This window comes from Aptenodytes patagonicus, chromosome 17 (genome assembly GCF_965638725.1).
Source record: "Aptenodytes patagonicus chromosome 17, bAptPat1.pri.cur, whole genome shotgun sequence".
Taxonomy (NCBI): domain Eukaryota; kingdom Metazoa; phylum Chordata; class Aves; order Sphenisciformes; family Spheniscidae; genus Aptenodytes; species Aptenodytes patagonicus.
Window position 1 is genome coordinate 7967392 of NC_134965.1, and position 16409 is coordinate 7983800.

At 61.5% G+C, this 16409-nt stretch overlaps 2 protein-coding genes and 1 long non-coding RNA gene across 4 annotated transcripts in view; all 3 read right to left on the reverse strand.

Moving 5' to 3' along the window:
* The window catches only part of FAM222B (family with sequence similarity 222 member B), a 34600-nt gene extending 32700 nt beyond the window's left edge, over positions 1 to 1900 (reverse strand). The window contains exon 1 of one of the 2 annotated variants that reach the window (XM_076354379.1): positions 1855 to 1900. The gene's annotated coding sequence lies outside the window, so the exon portion shown is untranslated. The remainder of the gene's footprint in view (positions 1 to 1854) is intronic. The other variant, XM_076354378.1, reaches the window with a different exon arrangement.
* Positions 1901 to 2783: 883 nt separating this feature from the next.
* Positions 2784 to 4420, reverse strand: LOC143168397 (uncharacterized). The gene is made up of 2 exons (XR_012996684.1): positions 3922 to 4420; positions 2784 to 3000 (listed from the first exon to the last, which is right to left on the reverse strand). It is a non-coding gene; the product is annotated as an uncharacterized LOC143168397 (long non-coding RNA).
* Positions 4421 to 4675: 255 nt separating this feature from the next.
* Positions 4676 to 9372, reverse strand: ERAL1 (Era like 12S mitochondrial rRNA chaperone 1). The gene is made up of 11 exons (XM_076354800.1): positions 9285 to 9372; positions 8839 to 8991; positions 8607 to 8734; positions 8442 to 8519; positions 8227 to 8273; positions 7821 to 7882; positions 7261 to 7373; positions 6363 to 6755; positions 5691 to 5840; positions 5321 to 5401; positions 4676 to 4994 (listed from the first exon to the last, which is right to left on the reverse strand). The coding sequence occupies exons 1-11, from the start codon at positions 9370 to 9372 to the stop codon at positions 4872 to 4874; spliced, it is 1416 nt and encodes a 471-aa protein (XP_076210915.1). The 3' UTR covers positions 4676 to 4871.
* Between the last annotated feature and the right edge of the window lie 7037 nt (positions 9373 to 16409).

Here is a 16409-nt window from a genome sequence, read left to right on the forward strand (position 1 = left end):
TGGTTGGGCTGGAACTCAATATGGCTTCTTAAAATAGTTGAGAAATACTGAAAATATTTGAAGCGATGCTTGTAAATTACAGTCTATTCATCAACCCATCTAGCTCCAGCTCAACCTGCAACTCCCCCAGAAAAGGGTCAATCTGATTTCGTCACCTCAGAAATTCTACCCAACTGCACAGTGGAAATATAATTTAAAAAATAAATAGCCTTTCTTTTATGGAAGCATTTTTCCCCAAAAGCTTAGGTCCTGAATTTATTGCAAATCTTACCCTCCGTTTGTTCTGACTTTTACTTGCTTTTGATCCAGACCTTCCTCTACTAAAAATTACCGATCAGTTAATTCACCGCTGCTTGCTTTCTGTTGTCACTGCTTTTTTCCCCCCCAGAGTTTCGGGACCCTCCGGATTGGTTTACAGGACATCAGATCCACCTGTACGCTCTCCCTGCATCCTTCACTCCCCAGGCTGCTGGCTGGGAGAGCCTGTTCTCTCCACCTCTAATATCTGTAATATGCTTCAACAGTGTCTTTCCCCACTGCTTTATGTATTTACCTAAATGAACGGACTCTAACAAGTTCAAATTCCTTAGGTGGAAAAAGACCTGATCGGAAATACACGCGCTGAAAGGAAAAAGCAACTATCATCACTATGTTCCCTTACTGCCTACGTAGCACCTATCACAGAATTTTCTCAGTCGGCTGCTGAATCAGACGAAGTTTCTACAGCGCACACACAAAATCACGAAGCCCGACACGTCCAGTAGGATTTATTCAATCACAAAGTCATCACCGTTGCTCCAGCACAAATGACATCACTCGGGAACCCAGCCTCACCTACTGAGAGCGTGCTCTCCTGCAGCTACCAGTTCAACAAAGAACTGGGTTTCTGCAATAGAGGGGTAAAAGTATTGTTGTAAAAAGTTTTCCAAATAAACTTGTGTTTTCTTGAGACGCTGCGATTAAAAAAAAAGATATAATTAGGACTAGGATACGAAGTGAGCGCAATGCATTATTACTGAACTAACTAACCTGCATCTGCAATTTAGCCTAAAACTTGTACCTAGCAATTAGGGGCGATGCCAAGAGGAGGATAAAGCACATCCGTAAGCCCTCGCAGGTGCTGCTCTGGGAAGATCATATGCTGCATAACCAAAAGCATTTAAGTACTTTGCTTGCACGAGTGGGCTGAAAACAGATAAGTCAAGCTCTGCAGTTTTCTTCACGCTTGTGTTAAGACGCTTGAAAAATGGTTGGTAGGAAATAAAAAACGACGAGAAACATATTAACGATACCTCTTGCAAAAAGACACTTTTCGTGGGGAAGAATTACACAAAGGATTTGCACACATTGCAACCGCAATCCTCCCTTTTTCCTCAAGGCACTTCTCTGTCGCGACGGCTGACGTATTATCGCGATTCCCGCTGTGTAGTTGATATCAAGGGAAAGGTATTTAAAAGCTTCAGGTGCCGGGGTCACTGAGGGGCCTAGGCGGGCTGCCTGCTCCCCCCCGTCTCCTCACAAGGACGAGCCGGGGAGCTCCGGACTGAGGGGAGGAGACCCCCGGGGAGGCGGGGGGGGCCGGGGCCGCTCCCGGGAGGCGGCTGAGGAACGGGACGCGGGGACGGAGGAGCCGTCCCCGCGTCCCGTTCCTCAGCCGCCTCCCGGGAGCGGCCCCCGCAGCGCTGTCGCGACAAGGGGAGGGTCGCGACAGCGGGGATACCTCACGCCGCCTCAGAGGGTGGGGGGAGGGGACACCCGGGAAGGACAATGAGGAGGGGGGGGGTGGGCCGCGCCGGTCCCGCCGCCCTGTGAGGAAGAGGAGGAGGCGGCGGCCGCTCGCCCGCCCCTACTTACTCTCGGTGCCCCTGCCCGGGCCTCATGGCGCCGCCGCCGCTGTGCCCGTGCCGGCCCCGCCGCTCGCCGCCGCCGCCGCCGCCCGCTCTCGCCGTGGTGGCTGCGCCAGCCGCTCCCGCGCACGCGCGCTGCCCGCCAACGGCCCCGCCGCCCCGCCCCCGCGCATGCGCGGCTTCCTCCTGAGGGAGGAGGGGGAGGGGCGGGGAGCGCCGCGCCGCGCCGCCCCCTGGCGGCGCCCGGTGGCGCGTACAGCGCCGAGCACCGCGGGGAGGAGGGCGGGGGCTCAGGCGGGGCCCCGCGGGGGAACCGGGGCGGGGGGGGGGGGGGGGGGGGGTGTCCCGCCCCGGGGGGGCTCCCGCGACGCCTGGGCCAAGGAGGCCTCGACGAACACCCCCCCCCCCCTTTCTGAAGTCAACTGAAACACCTCCCCGCTGCAGGAAAGCGGCGGTTCCCAGCGATGCGATTGGCTTGCAATGTGCTAATTAACCTAATTATCCAACCTCATTAAGGAGCAGGTCGGGAAGCCGAGAGACTTCACCCCTTCCCACACCTGGAGCACTTCCATTGCCCCCAGGACCGGCCGTGGCTCTGGGCACAGGGGTCCGTCCCTCCTCCTGCCTGGAAGGAACCCCGGGACGAGGCTCTGCAGCGGCACGGTGCGATCCTGACCTGGGGGAACAGCCTCCCCCTTGCACCCCCACCCGACGAAACGCCCCCCACCCCTCAAAGCACGCTTACCCGGCTTTCTCCCCCCCGCAAGGTGCAACCTTCAGAAGCCACGGCTCGGGAAACGGGATCTAAGCTCAGCTGGGAAGAAAGGGAGGAAAGACATAAAAGCGCCCTGGTTTTAGTCGGAATAAAACGGACGGAAGGTGGTGGCTGCGAGGTCTGGCTGACGGGGGAAGAAGAAAGGAGACGAGAGCAATCGCTTGTGCTGGGACCTCATTTTATTGCAAGGAAAATACAAAAGTTGGATAGAAGCATTCGAGGGATCACGGTGTCCCCTGCTCGGGGGGAAACAAGGCAGGCCAGCGCGCACCTCTCTGGAGGCTTCTTAACCTGGCTTTCAGGTGATCTTGCATTCCTGACGGCTGTATCCTTCAGCGGCGCAGACGCAGGCTTTTGCCAGTGCTGGTAAAGCATCTCCTTGACGTTGCACCGGAGAGGGACAGGATTTACTCAACAGGTTTGGGTTCCAGGCGGGAGCAGAGTCCCCCCCCAGCAGACCCTACCAGATCTCTTCACAACTGTGGGTGCAGCAGCCCGGGGCCTCCTTGCTCAGGGATGTTAATTTATAACAGCACGCGAGGGATTTACCTGGATTTCTGGCAGGAAGCTACCCAGTGCTCCAAACACCTGAGCACAGTGATGTACAGCGACAAAACTCAAGCCCCCGAACACCAGGTCCACGTGCAGGGAGGGCAGGGGCCCGGGCACGCACACGCGGTGCCAGGCTCCATCATTCAGTGCCACCGCACTCCGTGCCAAGGGCTCCGCAGAGCGGCACGCGGTGCCCCAGCCCTCCGTACGGCCCTGCTCCTCCAGCCTCCAAGCCTCGCTCGTGCCCTGACCTGTGCCAGCTGCCCTCCGTCCCCGACACCCCGTTAGACCTGAGCTGCAGAACCCGCTGCTGTTCCCGCTTTGGACTTTCCTTCAGCTGCGACGGCCTCTACGTTTGTAATCTGCGACCCTGGTGCAGAGAGTAATGACTTTACAGTAACATCGGTGCAATAAACTATTCAAATTCCTAAGAAAGGGGGGTCACTCTGGTTTTGCATGACGAACGAGCCATTCTGAAGAAGTAAGCATCGGTAAGATGCTGCTAGCGGCATCTTCAGACCAAACCACTCCACATTCATTCGTTAGCCAAACGTCCAGAGGGGGTGGACAGGTGGGACCCCGCTGGGTGCCAGAAACAAGATGTGGAGCGGCAGAAAGACCCCTATTCCCTGCTCCGTTTCCCTTTCTGATTAATATGCTCCAGCAAATGCTCACAAGCCCAGCGAGCCATTCTCTGACCTCCCTGCTCCTCTCACCGGCGGTCAGGGAAGCAGCTCATATACGCACCGAGAACGGATCACGGTTCCATTTCTCTGCTGCTCCAATAATCCAATCGGTCAGAAGAGTCTGTGACCAGACCCACCCCTCTGGAGCGAGTACCACACGCCAGGAGCAGTGAACTGCCGAGGAAGTTGGAGGAAGGGATGACAGGGGAAAGAGGAGGAACAAGCATTTTTTACAAACTACCGCACAGAAGAGGTCAAAATGAAAGCAGCAGCTGGCAGTCAGCTAAGAGGATGGTGCACGCAAGCCTGCGGGCAGGGCTCACCCACGGGAGTTGGAAACCACTGGCCTTTACGATCTACAGAGAGTTTAAGAGCTCCCTCTGTCACAGCCAGTCATTACGGCGTGTTTCAGCCAGCCAGCAAACCCCCCCCCGCTCAGGCTGCCAGGGCAATACTGACTGCCTACGCTCACACCCATGAACTTCGCCAGGGCAGAGAGCAAAGCCGACAGGAGACCGCCGCGTGGGCGGGGGTAGCCTCTTCCTGCTGGAATGACCACTGCTGGAATGACCACTGCTGGAGTCATTCAGCCTTCCGAAGAGATGATAAACGCGTGCTGATAATCCTTCACCGCAACCCTTTGTCCGCTAAAAGAGAGGAGGTGCTGCCTGAACTTCAGGCACAAACGCTTGACGGCAAGGATGTGGGACAGCCCAAAAGAAGTGGATGACAGCTCTGTAAACGCAGTACTAGAATCGCGCGTGCAGCTGGTTGTCTGATGTCCGTCCCCAGCTTCCACAAGATAAGGTACCATAGAAGGTCTGAAGATTTTATTTCAGTTTGGGCCGTTCCCCCCAAAAATAATACATTCTACTTCAGCCCGCTGTATTGCTTCCGTCATCCTCTGTTTCTGGACTGAACAAAGGTGCCAAGATACCCGCAGGGGAAAACGGGACCGGTCTCTCCGCATGACCAGAGAGCTCAAGGGCTGTTAAAACATACGCAAAGAGCTCAACTCTTCACCTCCACCTTGAGCTTCAAGTGGACATCACACAGGAAAACGTTCATCAGGTCCTGGCCAGCCTCCTGAGCAATCCTGCTGATAACCTTACCTCCTTTTCCAATCAACATCATCTGTATTAAAACCCAGAGAGAAGATCATCATACTCCTCCTTACACCGCTTAACTGCGGGGAGGAATCACCCAAGAAAACAGCAGTGCAGCCACAGAAGCAATTAAAGGGGATACAGCAGTTAGAGAAATCCCAAGACCAAACCATGGGCAACCTCAGAAAGGTGTAAGCTGTTACTGAACAGCCTGGGACTGTGTCGGGCACCTGGCTCTTCCCAACAGAGACCCCACAGCCGAGGGAGGGGGGATGACAGGGAGGATGCCCACGGCTGGACCTCGGGAACCTCCTTTCACGCTCCCCAGCGCCCCATCTCTCTTCTGTTACTCACCATGTGAGATTTCCTTGGGACCAAGAGGTTCTGCATGATGAGGAGCTCCCCGCTTGGTCCTTCCTCCCACATCTCAGTCACCTGCAACAGCAAGCACGAACTCAGCAATTCTGCAGAGCGCCTCCGGAACAGCAGACGCCACTCCCTCAGAGGTGACAGCTCAGCTCCCTGACACGAGCACGCAAGCGTGGTCCCCCTTCAAACACACAAAGGGTCTCGCAGCACCCGCCGCGCAAGCCCCAGGTCACCCCACGAGGCCTATAAAGAGTCTGGCAGATTTCACAAATTCAAACGAAGGGATTCTCATCACATAGTCTGGTATTTCCAATGAAATAGCTCGAAGGCAAGCCCGCTTGCGCATGCTTCCCACCTGAATCACGCCGTAGGGCACTTCCAGTGGCAGGTACTCCAATATCTTCTCCCTGATGATGTTATCACAGATCTCTTGAGGTGACTGGCTGGTCAAGACCCCGCTGTGAAACTCCCAAGGGCCTGGCTTGGCTTGCATCAGGAGGTACCGCTGTCAGCACGAAATACACATCACACCCATCAGCTGTCACGTACCACTCTCGCCGTGCCACCAACCCCTGCGCTCACCTTACAGCGAGTCGCTATGAGGACGCCGCTGCTAGTCAGGCATCAGGGCAGTAGTTTAGTATCTTTGGCGGGGAAAGGAGAAAGGGAAGCTTCTGAAACTCAAACCCTGCCAAAGGGTCACACCTCCCTAAATCTGTTTGTACGAGTTGTAAAAGCCCACAGCATCCCTCGTAGCTGAAAGACAATGCGTCGGGTGGCTTCATCATTATGAACAGGCTGCTGTTTGGAAAGCCCCAAGTAAGAGTTCTGTACAGAAAACTCTGGAGATACAGTATGGACGTACTCCACGTCAACAGATGACACTTCCCCCCCTCACACCCCAGGCCAAGAACAGCAGCTCTGCCACTTCCTCACAGGAGATGAAGCTCAGTATGACGTACCAGGGTCCCACAAGGGTAAGAGCACACCAGTCTCAAAGCGTAACAGAAGTTCAGGCTGCAGTTACCTTGAGCGTATCCACCTCCTCCCCACGGAGAGCCGCCAGCATGAAGATCTCCTGGAAGCACGGCCAGCCTTTCATATTTTTTAGATCTCTGGGTCCATCGTGCTTTGGCCCTTGTGCTTCTTCTGTGACGAGGCTGGACTCGGAAGCCCTCATATCACCGCTGTTGTCCAAGCTAGAGCCTTCTTGGGCTTGATCTGTTTCCTGCAGACAGCGAGGCTCACGGGCCCTATTCTCGGGTGGAAAAGCCTGGGCGATTTGGAGAGGAGACTTTGCTGAAGAACTGGAATTATGTTTAAATGCAGATCTCGCTTCCAGTTTCCTTCCATTTACAATTCCCTCTGTTAGCTCAGTTACTAGTTCCAGCAGGATGAACTTCTTCTTTAGCAGATCCACCTAACACGAGAGAGAGGTGTCAGGAATTTGTCCTAAATGAGGTTGGCAGCCGGGCCCTGGATCCTTTGGATCCAGAAGAAACCACCCAGGGGAGGCAGCTGCTGCAGGACAAGGCTTCTTGTCCCGACAGTCTTTCCGACCAGAGGCCAAACCAGCGTGTGTCAGCAGTTCCAGTACAGTTTGTCCAAACACCGTCAACTTGACAGCAACACCTACTCTAGTCAGCTCTGCTGACGTTCTCGCTGGCCAACCCCACTGTGGTGCCAGCTCCCCTTCCCAGGCTGATTCAAACCCCACTCTGCAGCTTATAACTTCAGGCACGCGTGCGCGTGCAACATGCATACGTACATCCACACTTAAATATTCTGGAGTAAAGGGGGAAACCGGTGTCCTTTAACACACCCGGACTCAGTGACCTGAAAACACATGGCTGCCGATGGCGGGTACGGTCTGAGGACACCAGCGTAACACTGCAGAAGGCAGAAAGAACAAGCTCCTCATTTACCTTGTTCAGAACCAGGACACTGGGGACCTGGGGAAACCGAGAAAGACACTTCAGCACCTCCTTGCTCAGACAGTTTCGCGTCCAGTGATCCGACACGTCCACCAAAACCAGAACTGCCAGGAAAGAGCGAGGGAAAGATGATGAACCTGCGTCTTCCAAAACGTTCATTTTCAGCTTCTCTACAGTCTATGCTCACCTCCCTCCTGCTGCTACTCCTCTCTCTTCTACAGAACAGCACGTGGACGGAACCAAAAAGGAGCGTTTTAATTGATAAAACAGTAAAATGCAGTTTACACCTGTCATCCTAATGACATCACACATGCTAAAACCCAACATCCAAGTCCAATTATTAACCCAAGCTGCCTCTCCTTGGCACCAGGCAATTCCTAAACCCTCCCCAGCTCAACATATCAAGTCTTTTCACTGCCCTTCCCTCCTAGCTCACGCTCCCAGGGCTGCCTTTGCTGCCCAGTAAACATCCAGATACCACAGCTGTAGGGCTGTAAACTTCTGTGGCAGATAAAGGGTTTGGCTTGATCCGAGAGGAGTTGAGTACCCACCTAAATCCGCGTGTTTCATGCTGTCCCACGGGTCTGTCAGCATGGCTTCATCCAACTTATGTCTGAAAGACAAATGCAAATGAGTAAGCCAGACACACTCGATCGCAATCGTCTTCCTTCCCCTCAAAGGGGGGGGAAAACGGGTGTTTTCCATCATCCCAGCTGACACAAAGCTGCCTTACAAGGCTGCGACATCCCTCGTTACACGCACATATGCGGAATCAAACGTAACAGAGCTGAAGGGATGCCACAGGCTCTGTCTGCTACTGAAATCGCAACAATAAAAAACCCAGAGGCCAAAATAAGGCTAAAAATATACGTTCACGTCGCTCCTATTTTACAAACTTTGCACATGGGAAATCACTCTCTGGTTTTATCAAACCTCCCCCGCTCTCAGCGGTGATACCTTTTGGCTTTAAAGGGACTAGTGAGGCCAGGTGTGTCCAGAATGATCTAGAAAGAGGAAAGACAGATCTCGTGAGTTCGCCTGCAGTCAGCGGCAAAGCTCCAACTTACATTTGCGCAATTAGAAGCGACCCCATGGGATACAAATGAGAAAACCCCGCACTTTCTGGCTAACGCTCCCCGCTGCCCCAGGCGGGAGCAGGTCTGGAAGCTGACCAGTTGTGTGTCCTCGTAGGTGACGACGCCCCGGGCTTTGCATCGGGTTGTGTGCACTTTCTGAGAGACAGGGAAAACCTGTAAGAAATTAACCACGTTACGCAGCCAGAATACGTCAAGAAAGCGATTTAGCAGCCTCAACTTGTTGCTCCACCCCAGCTTTACCTTTCTGCCCAAGAGCTGATTAGAGAGCGTGGACTTCCCAGCGTTGGGCGCTCCGATGACGGCAATTCTCAAAACCTTGGGGTTCTGGGGCTGGTCAGGCTGATGCCGTAACAGGCGGTCCTGTTCCTCTGCCAGGGGAAAGAAGGAGCTTGAACGTTGCTAAAACCCCACAGCGGGTCAGGACGGTCCGTCCCGGCGCCGGGACCCCGGGGCGGCAGCTGGTACCGTTCACCTTTGCTGGTGGCCACGGGCGGCGGGTGCTGGCCCAGGGCGCCGGCCGGCTTCTCGGCGGGGATGCCCAGGATGCTGCCCAGCGCCGAGCGGCTCCCGCTCCAGCGGGCCGGGAGCGCGGCGGCCCGCGGGGCGCAGCTCTCCGGGAGGCGGGCTGGAAGGACAGCAGCAGCAGCAGCAAAGGCTGCACATCCCGAAGAACGTCCACGTACCGAAAACGCCCCAAAATCGCGTCGGCCCCTTTCTCCCCGCCCTGCAGCGCCCGGGCAGCGCTCCCCTCTCACCCAAGGCCTCCGGGCCCGCCCCGGAGCGCCGACCTCGGCCCGCCTCGCCCTTACGCCCCCGCTCCGCAGCGGCCCCGCCACCCGGCTCGCCTCAGAAACGCGCCCCGCGGCGGCCCCGGCCGCCCCCGGAGCAAGGCCTCGGCCCCGGTCGCGCCCGCCCCACCTGGGCCCAGCAGGAGCGGCCCCGCCGCGGCGGCCCTCGCGGCCCAGCGCACGGCCCGGACCGCCGACGCGGCGACGGGCGCCGCCATGTTGCCCCGCCGCGGGGCAGGGCGGGAGCGCGAGCGCGAGCGGCGCCCGCCCTCATTGGCGCAAAGCGGCGGAGCATAGAGAGGAGGCGGGCGGGGCCAGCGCGCCGCTCTCCGCCGCACGGGGCTGCGGGGAGGGAGCGGGCGGGGCGGTGGGCGGGGAGGCGGGAGCGCCCCCTGCCGGCCCCGCCGCGTGGCGCAGGGCGGCGGCGCCCGGACGCGCAGCCCGGCGCTGCCGGTGCCCCCGGCGCCCGGTGGGCCCCGGTGCCCTCCGCAACGCACCGCCCAGCGCTCCCAGTGCGCCCCGGTGCTCCCACAGCACTGCCCAGTGCGCCCAGTGCGCCCAGTGCCTCCCACAACGCACCCCAGTGCGCCCTACAACACACCCCAGTGCGCCCAGTGCGCCCAGTGCACCCAGTGCCTCCCACAACGCACCCCAGTGCACCCTACAACACACCCCAGTGCGCCCAGTGCGCCCAGTGCCTCCCACAACACACCCCAGTGCGCCCAGTGCGCCCAGTGCACCCAGTGCCTCCCACAACGCACCCCAGTGCGCCCTACAACACACCCCAGTGCGCCCAGTGCGCCCAGTGCGCCCAGTGCCTCCCACAACGCACCCCAGTGCACCCTACAACACACCCCAGTGCGCCCAGTGCGCCCAGTGCTTCCCACAACGCACCCCAGTGCGCCCAGTGCGCCCAGTGCCTCCCACAACGCACCCCAGTGCGCCCTACAACACACCCCAGTGCGCCCAGTGCGCCCAGTGCCTCCCACAACGCACCCCAGTGCACCCTACAACACACCCCAGTGCGCCCAGTGCGCCCAGTGCTTCCCACAACGCACCCCAGTGCGCCCAGTGCGCCCAGTGCCTCCCACAACGCACCCCAGTGCTCCCTACAACACTCCCCAGTGCACCCCAGTGCTCCCTACAACACACCCCAGTCCATCCCAGTGCACCCTACAACACTCCCCAGTGCGCCCCAGTGTGCCCAGTGCTCCCTACAACACTCCCCAGTGTGCCCAGTGTGCCCCAGTGCCTCCCACATCACACCCCAGTGTGCCCAGTGCGCCCCGGTGCCCTCTGCAACACTCCCTAGTGCGCCCCAGTGCCTCCCACAACACACCCCAGTGCACCCCAGTGCTCCCTACAACACACCCCAGTGCGCCCAGTGCCTCCCACAACGCACCCCAGTGCACCCCAGTGCTCCCTACAACACACCCCAGTCCATCCCAGTGCACCCTACAACACTCCCCAGTGCGCCCCAGTGTGCCCAGTGCTCCCTACAACACACCCCAGTGCACCCAGTGTGCCCCAGTGCCTCCCACAACGCACCCCAGTGCGCCCTACAACACACCCCAGTGCGCCCAGTGCGCCCAGTGCCTCCCACAACGCACCCCAGTGCACCCTACAACACACCCCAGTGCGCCCAGTGCGCCCAGTGCACCCAGTGCCTCCCACAACGCACCCCAGTGCACCCTACAACACACCCCAGTGCGCCCAGTGCGCCCAGTGCTTCCCACAACGCACCCCAGTGCACCCTACAACACTCCCCAGTGCACCCCAGTGCTCCCTACAACACTCCCCAGTGCGCCCAGTGTGCCCCAGTGCCTCCCACATCACACCCCAGTGTGCCCAGTGCGCCCCGGTGCCCTCTGCAACACTCCCTAGTGCGCCCCAGTGCCTCCCACAACACACCCCAGTGCACCCCAGTGCTCCCTACAACACACCCCAGTGCGCCCAGTGCCTCCCACAACGCACCCCAGTGCACCCCAGTGCTCCCTACAACACACCCCAGTCCATCCCAGTGCACCCTACAACACTCCCCAGTGCGCCCCAGTGTGCCCAGTGCTCCCTACAACACACCCCAGTGCACCCAGTGTGCCCCAGTGCCTCCCACAACACACCCCAGTGCGCCCGGTGCGCCCCGGTGCCCTCTGCAACACTCCCTAGTGCGCCCCAGTGCTCCCTACAACACACCCCAGTCCATCCCAGTGCACCTTACAACACTCCCTAGTGCGCCCCAGTGCTCCCACAACACACCCCAGTGCACCCCAGTGCTCCCTACAACACTCCCCAGTCCATCCCAGTGCACCCCAGGATGCCCAGTGCCCCCCGCAACACACCCCAAGCATCCGACCGCTCCTCCGTGCTCCCCAGTGAGCCCCAGTGCTCCCCGTTCCCCTCTTCAGTGCAACCCCGTGCATCCCAGTGCTCCCCCTGCAATACACCCCAATGCTCCCCAAGGCTCCCCAGTCCCCCCCCCGCCATGCCCCAGTGCCTCCCAGTTGTCCCCAGTGCCCCCTGCAATACACCCCAATGCACTCCAGTGCCCCCTGCACCCCAGTGCACTGCCCGCACCCCGTGCCCCCCTGCACTGCACCCCAAGGTATCCTGGTACCCCGCTATGCCCAAATGCACCCCAAGCTTCCCTGTCCTACCCTGCACCCCAGTGCACCCCCTGACCCCCCCTGGCACCCCAGTACACCCCAGTGGCCCAGCCCCACCACTGGGCCTGGAGCCCCCAGGGCACACAATGGAGAAAGAGAGACGGAGCCGCGGTGCCGTAACCCCCTTTATTCCTGCGCCCGGCCCCCCAGGCTCCATCACTGCGTGTCCGTGCCGTGCCGTGCCGTGCCACGATGTGCCGTGCCGTGCCGTGCCACATGCCCGACCGTCGGCAGAACCGTTACCATTACTAAACTCAGTAATGGTAACGGTTTCCCCGCCGGCCGGGGGTCCCTGGCTGCGCCTGGAGCTGCCTGCACCTCGGGGTGCCCCGTGGTACCCCAACCTCCCCACCCCGTACGGCCCCCGAGCCTGTCCCTCCGGTCCTGTGTCCCACGTCCCAGCCCCGCGTCCCCCACCCCTCCGTGCCCCACGCCGTGGTCCCACGTCGCATCCCCCGCTCTGGGCCCGTCGGCAGGTGCAGCCCGGGGTAGTACATCATCTATACTGTAGTGTCTCATAGTGAACTTACAGTATACGATGATATCCTGCCCAGGGCGGCGGGCAGTGTGCCGCGGGGCGGCCGAAGGGCAGCGCCTGCACGGGAGGAGAGCACCGTTAGGGAGCACAGCGCCGGGGCCACCGCCTCCCCATCCCGGGCATCCCCCTTACCCCATCCCTAATCCCCCTGGTCCCTCTGCCCCGGAGCGGGATGGAGGCTCCTTCCCACCCCCGGCATCCCCCCTACCCCCTCTTTATCCCCCCCCCCCCCAATCCCACCACTCCGGAGTGGGATGGAGGCTCCCGATGGCTTCCCCATCCCAGCATCCCCCCTACCCCCTCTTTGTCCCCCCCCAGTCCCACTATCCCAGAGCAGGACAGAGGCTCCCAATAGCCCCCTGACCCCAGCATCCCCCCTACCCCATCTTTCTGTGTCCCCCCCCTGGTCCCACTGCTCCAGAGCGGGATGAAGGCTCCCAACAGCCTCCCCACCCCAGCACCCCCCTAACCCCTCCTTATCCCCCCCCCTATCCCACCACCCCGGAGCAGGAGAGCAGCTCCTCAGGAGGTGGCACCTACCTATCGGGGTAGCACTGGGGCTTTGCGGGGTGCTGGGTCCGCACCCGCCTTATAAAACCTGCTCTGCCTCATCTGCATATCTCACATCTGCACTGCACAGCTGGACGGGGCCCCTTAACCCCTTCATGCCCGGGGGGGGGGGGCCCACAGCCCCAAGCAGCTCCCCCCCAACCTGGCGTAGCCCATGGGGGGCTTGGGGATGGGGGGGCTTGTGGGGGGCCACCCCCTGTGCCAAAGGCACAGGGGGTGGCCCCCCGCAAACCCCCCCGTCCCCCTGCCTTGACCCCTGTGGTCACCAGGACGGTCCCTCCCCATAGGTGGGGGAACCCCAAACTGGGAGCTACCCATTGCAAACTGGTTCCCAGTTGCCGGACAGGGTCTTTGGACACGGCAGGGTGGCAGCCCCGTGGGGATGGGGCCCGGGGTGGTGGTGGTGGGGGACATGTGGGTGCAGGGGGATCACCCTTCACAGGCACCCCCAGATGAGGGACATGCATGTGGGTGTAGGGAGCCTGTGTCCCCCTGGGGTGGGTGGCCTCCAAAACACTGTGTCCCCTGGCCATATATGCTCCCCTGAGGGACATGTCCCCTAGCAGTGTCCCCCCCCCCAAAAAAAAAGATGTGCCCCCCCAGCTTGCAGGGACATGTCCCCTGCCTGCGTGTGCCACCCCCCCCCAGGGGCATGTGTCCCCTGGAGAGATGTATCCCCCAGCTGTGTGTCCCCAGAGGACATGCCCCCCTGGCCATGTGTCCCCCCAAGAGGGCTGTGCCACCTCATTGCACGTGACCCTGGTCATACTTGTCCCTTGGCCACGTGCGTCCCCAAACGGCTGCAGCCCCTGGCCATGAGTGTCACCTGCCTGTGGACGACCCTGGTCATACGTGTCCCCCCAGCCATGCGTGTCCCCAGCCCTGTCTGTCCCCACAGGGCCACATCCCGCAGCGAGCGCCGCGCCATTGCGCCCGGTTGTTTGCGCCAGGACACGCCAGCGTTCCTGGAAGCCGCCTGCAGGGAGGTGATAACCCCCCGCCGGGCCTGTCTGTGCGGGGTCCCCGATAAGGAACAGCGTTCGGCTATCGGGGACCCTGCCCTGCCACGTGAGGTGTCCCCAGACCCGCTGTCACCTCTGGGTGACAGGAACAGGGGCAGCATCACCCACCCTCCCCCCAGCCCGGCCAGACCCTGGCAGGAGGTGGCACGGGGTCAAGCCCTGGCACCAGCCTGTCCCCAGGGTTGAGGATGCCGGGACTTGGGGGCTGCAAGGGACCGTCCCCTCCTGTCTTTGGCCCCTGCTGTGACCCAGAGCTGTCCTGGGGGGGCCTGTAGTGCTCCCCAAACTGTGTGGCACAGGCACCCCAGCACCTAGAGCAGGGACACAGACAAAGTGTCCCCAAGAGTCCCCCAAGCCCAGCCAGCCCCAGCTGAGCACGATGGGACTATCCCCATCCGGGTTGGCCCCTGCGCCTGCTCAGCACCCACGGCGCATGGGGGCAGCCCTTGCCCCATGGCCCTGCACCCTGCTGCACCCCGTGGGGCAGAGGGGGGCCCGAGCAGCCCCCAGGTCAGCACCATGGAGCTGGTGTGGGGACCCCTGGGTGCCGCAGCCCTCCCGCCAGCCGTGCTGGTCCATGGCGGCGTGTCTGGCTGCAGATAAGGAGCCGCCGGGGGCTGGCGAGCTGTCCCCACCCGGCATATCTGCAGGTCCACCCTCCTGAGGGACGTGTGGGACGGGGCCCTTCATCCTGCCCGGGCCCCTGCCCAGCCCTGGGGGACACAGAGGGTCTTGAGGGCGTGAGGGAACCGCCTTTGCCCCGGGGAGGGCAGTGCAGCAAAGCCCCCCACGTGAGCCCCGTTGCTGGCTGACACTGCTCCCGCTCGCAGGCTGACCCCTAGAAGGGCAGGTACCCCCAGAGCCACCCTCCTGTCCCCCAGTGCAGGGAAGGGTGTGGCGGGGCTGGGACGGGGACACCAGGCCCACGGGGCACCATGGGACATGGGTGTTGCCTGGCCCCCGCAGGGTGCAGGGGGCTCTGGCAGCAGGGCAAGGGCACGGGGCTGCTCAGGGCCGGCAGCAGAGCAGGGGGAGTTGGCGGCAGCACGAGCTGCTTGCCACCAGCCTGGCTGCTGGGACAGACAGAGCCTTCGGCCCACGTCAGCCCTGCTCCGAACCCCGGGGTGCCGCTGGTTGGGGTGCCCCCGCAGCGATCAGCTCCCGGGTTAATGAGAGCGATGCAGCTGGAGCTCACCGGCCACCCTCGGTGGCTCCTGGCTCCATACTCACGCGTGTGGGAGCAGGACAAGGCTTTACCCCCACCTAGGGCTGGCCAGGAGCTGCCCCGGGGATGGGGCAAGGAGCCCACAGGGACACGGTGACCGCCGGGAGGCCACGAGCTCCCAGGAGCTTTGCAGGAGCAGCGTGAGCCAGGACCATCACTTCCATGCACCCCTTGTTCCCCCATCCCAGGGGGAACGCCTGGCCGCCCTGGGGCCAGCAGCCCCCAGCCAGCCCACGCCACAGCCGGTCAAGCACCGGCTCTGGCACTGCCCGGGGGTGCCACAGCGGGGGAGACGGGCATGGGAGGCACAAGACGAGAGCCAAGGCAGGTGGTGACAAGCCTTTATTATCGTACAGCAGTGACGGTCGCAGGGGCGCAGGCATGCACACGCACATGCAGATAGGGCGCCTCGCCCGGCACGCCCGCCAGCAAGCGCCAGATCTGTGCCAGCGGCCCCGCGGTGCAAGCACAAGCCGGGGGCTGATAAGGCTGGTGCCCCCCCCCCCCCAGTGCTAGCGGCAGGGAGGGGGACGGGGTGCCACCGGCCCCGCAGCACCCATCCGCCCCGCAGCGGGTCACTCCTGGCAAAGGGACTGGCCAGTACCGGGGGCACTGCCAGGAGGGCAGAGGGGGACCCGGGTCCCTGCACCAACCCTATGACAACGAGGGGGTGGCACGGAGCTGCGGGTGAAGGAGCCAGTGGAGGGATCCCCAGCACCCTGGGGTGCCTGCGCAGGTCACCACCCCACAGCAGCACCAGGCTGACTTCACACGTGGGTTTGGCTGCTACAGCCACACTGAGCATAGGCGACGAGACAGGCGGGGAAGGGGCACGGGCCAGCGCAGGGCCCCGGTGGCACTGTGGAGAGTATGGGACACACGCAGGGGACGACCTCTTTCACACTGTCACTCAGGGCAGCAAAGCCCCTGGCCATAAGAGGCAGGGGGAGCGAGGGAGGTAGGGACTTCTGCAGTGCCTGCCGGGGCATCCCCCGGCCAGCACGGCTGCTTCTCACGGCCACGGCACCAGCCCCAGGAGCGCTGGTCCCCGGCCAGCTGTACAGGCCGCGGTGCTGGAGGAGCCCGTCCCCACCGCAGCACCCTGCCCGGGCCCCCGCGTCCCTCTGGCCCATAGCTTGAATAGTTGTCGGGGGCGAGAGGTACCACCGCACTCGGGGACAGCAGCCTCGGCGGTTTCGCCTCCCTCTCGGAGGATGGGGCGGCTTTGGCACAGCAC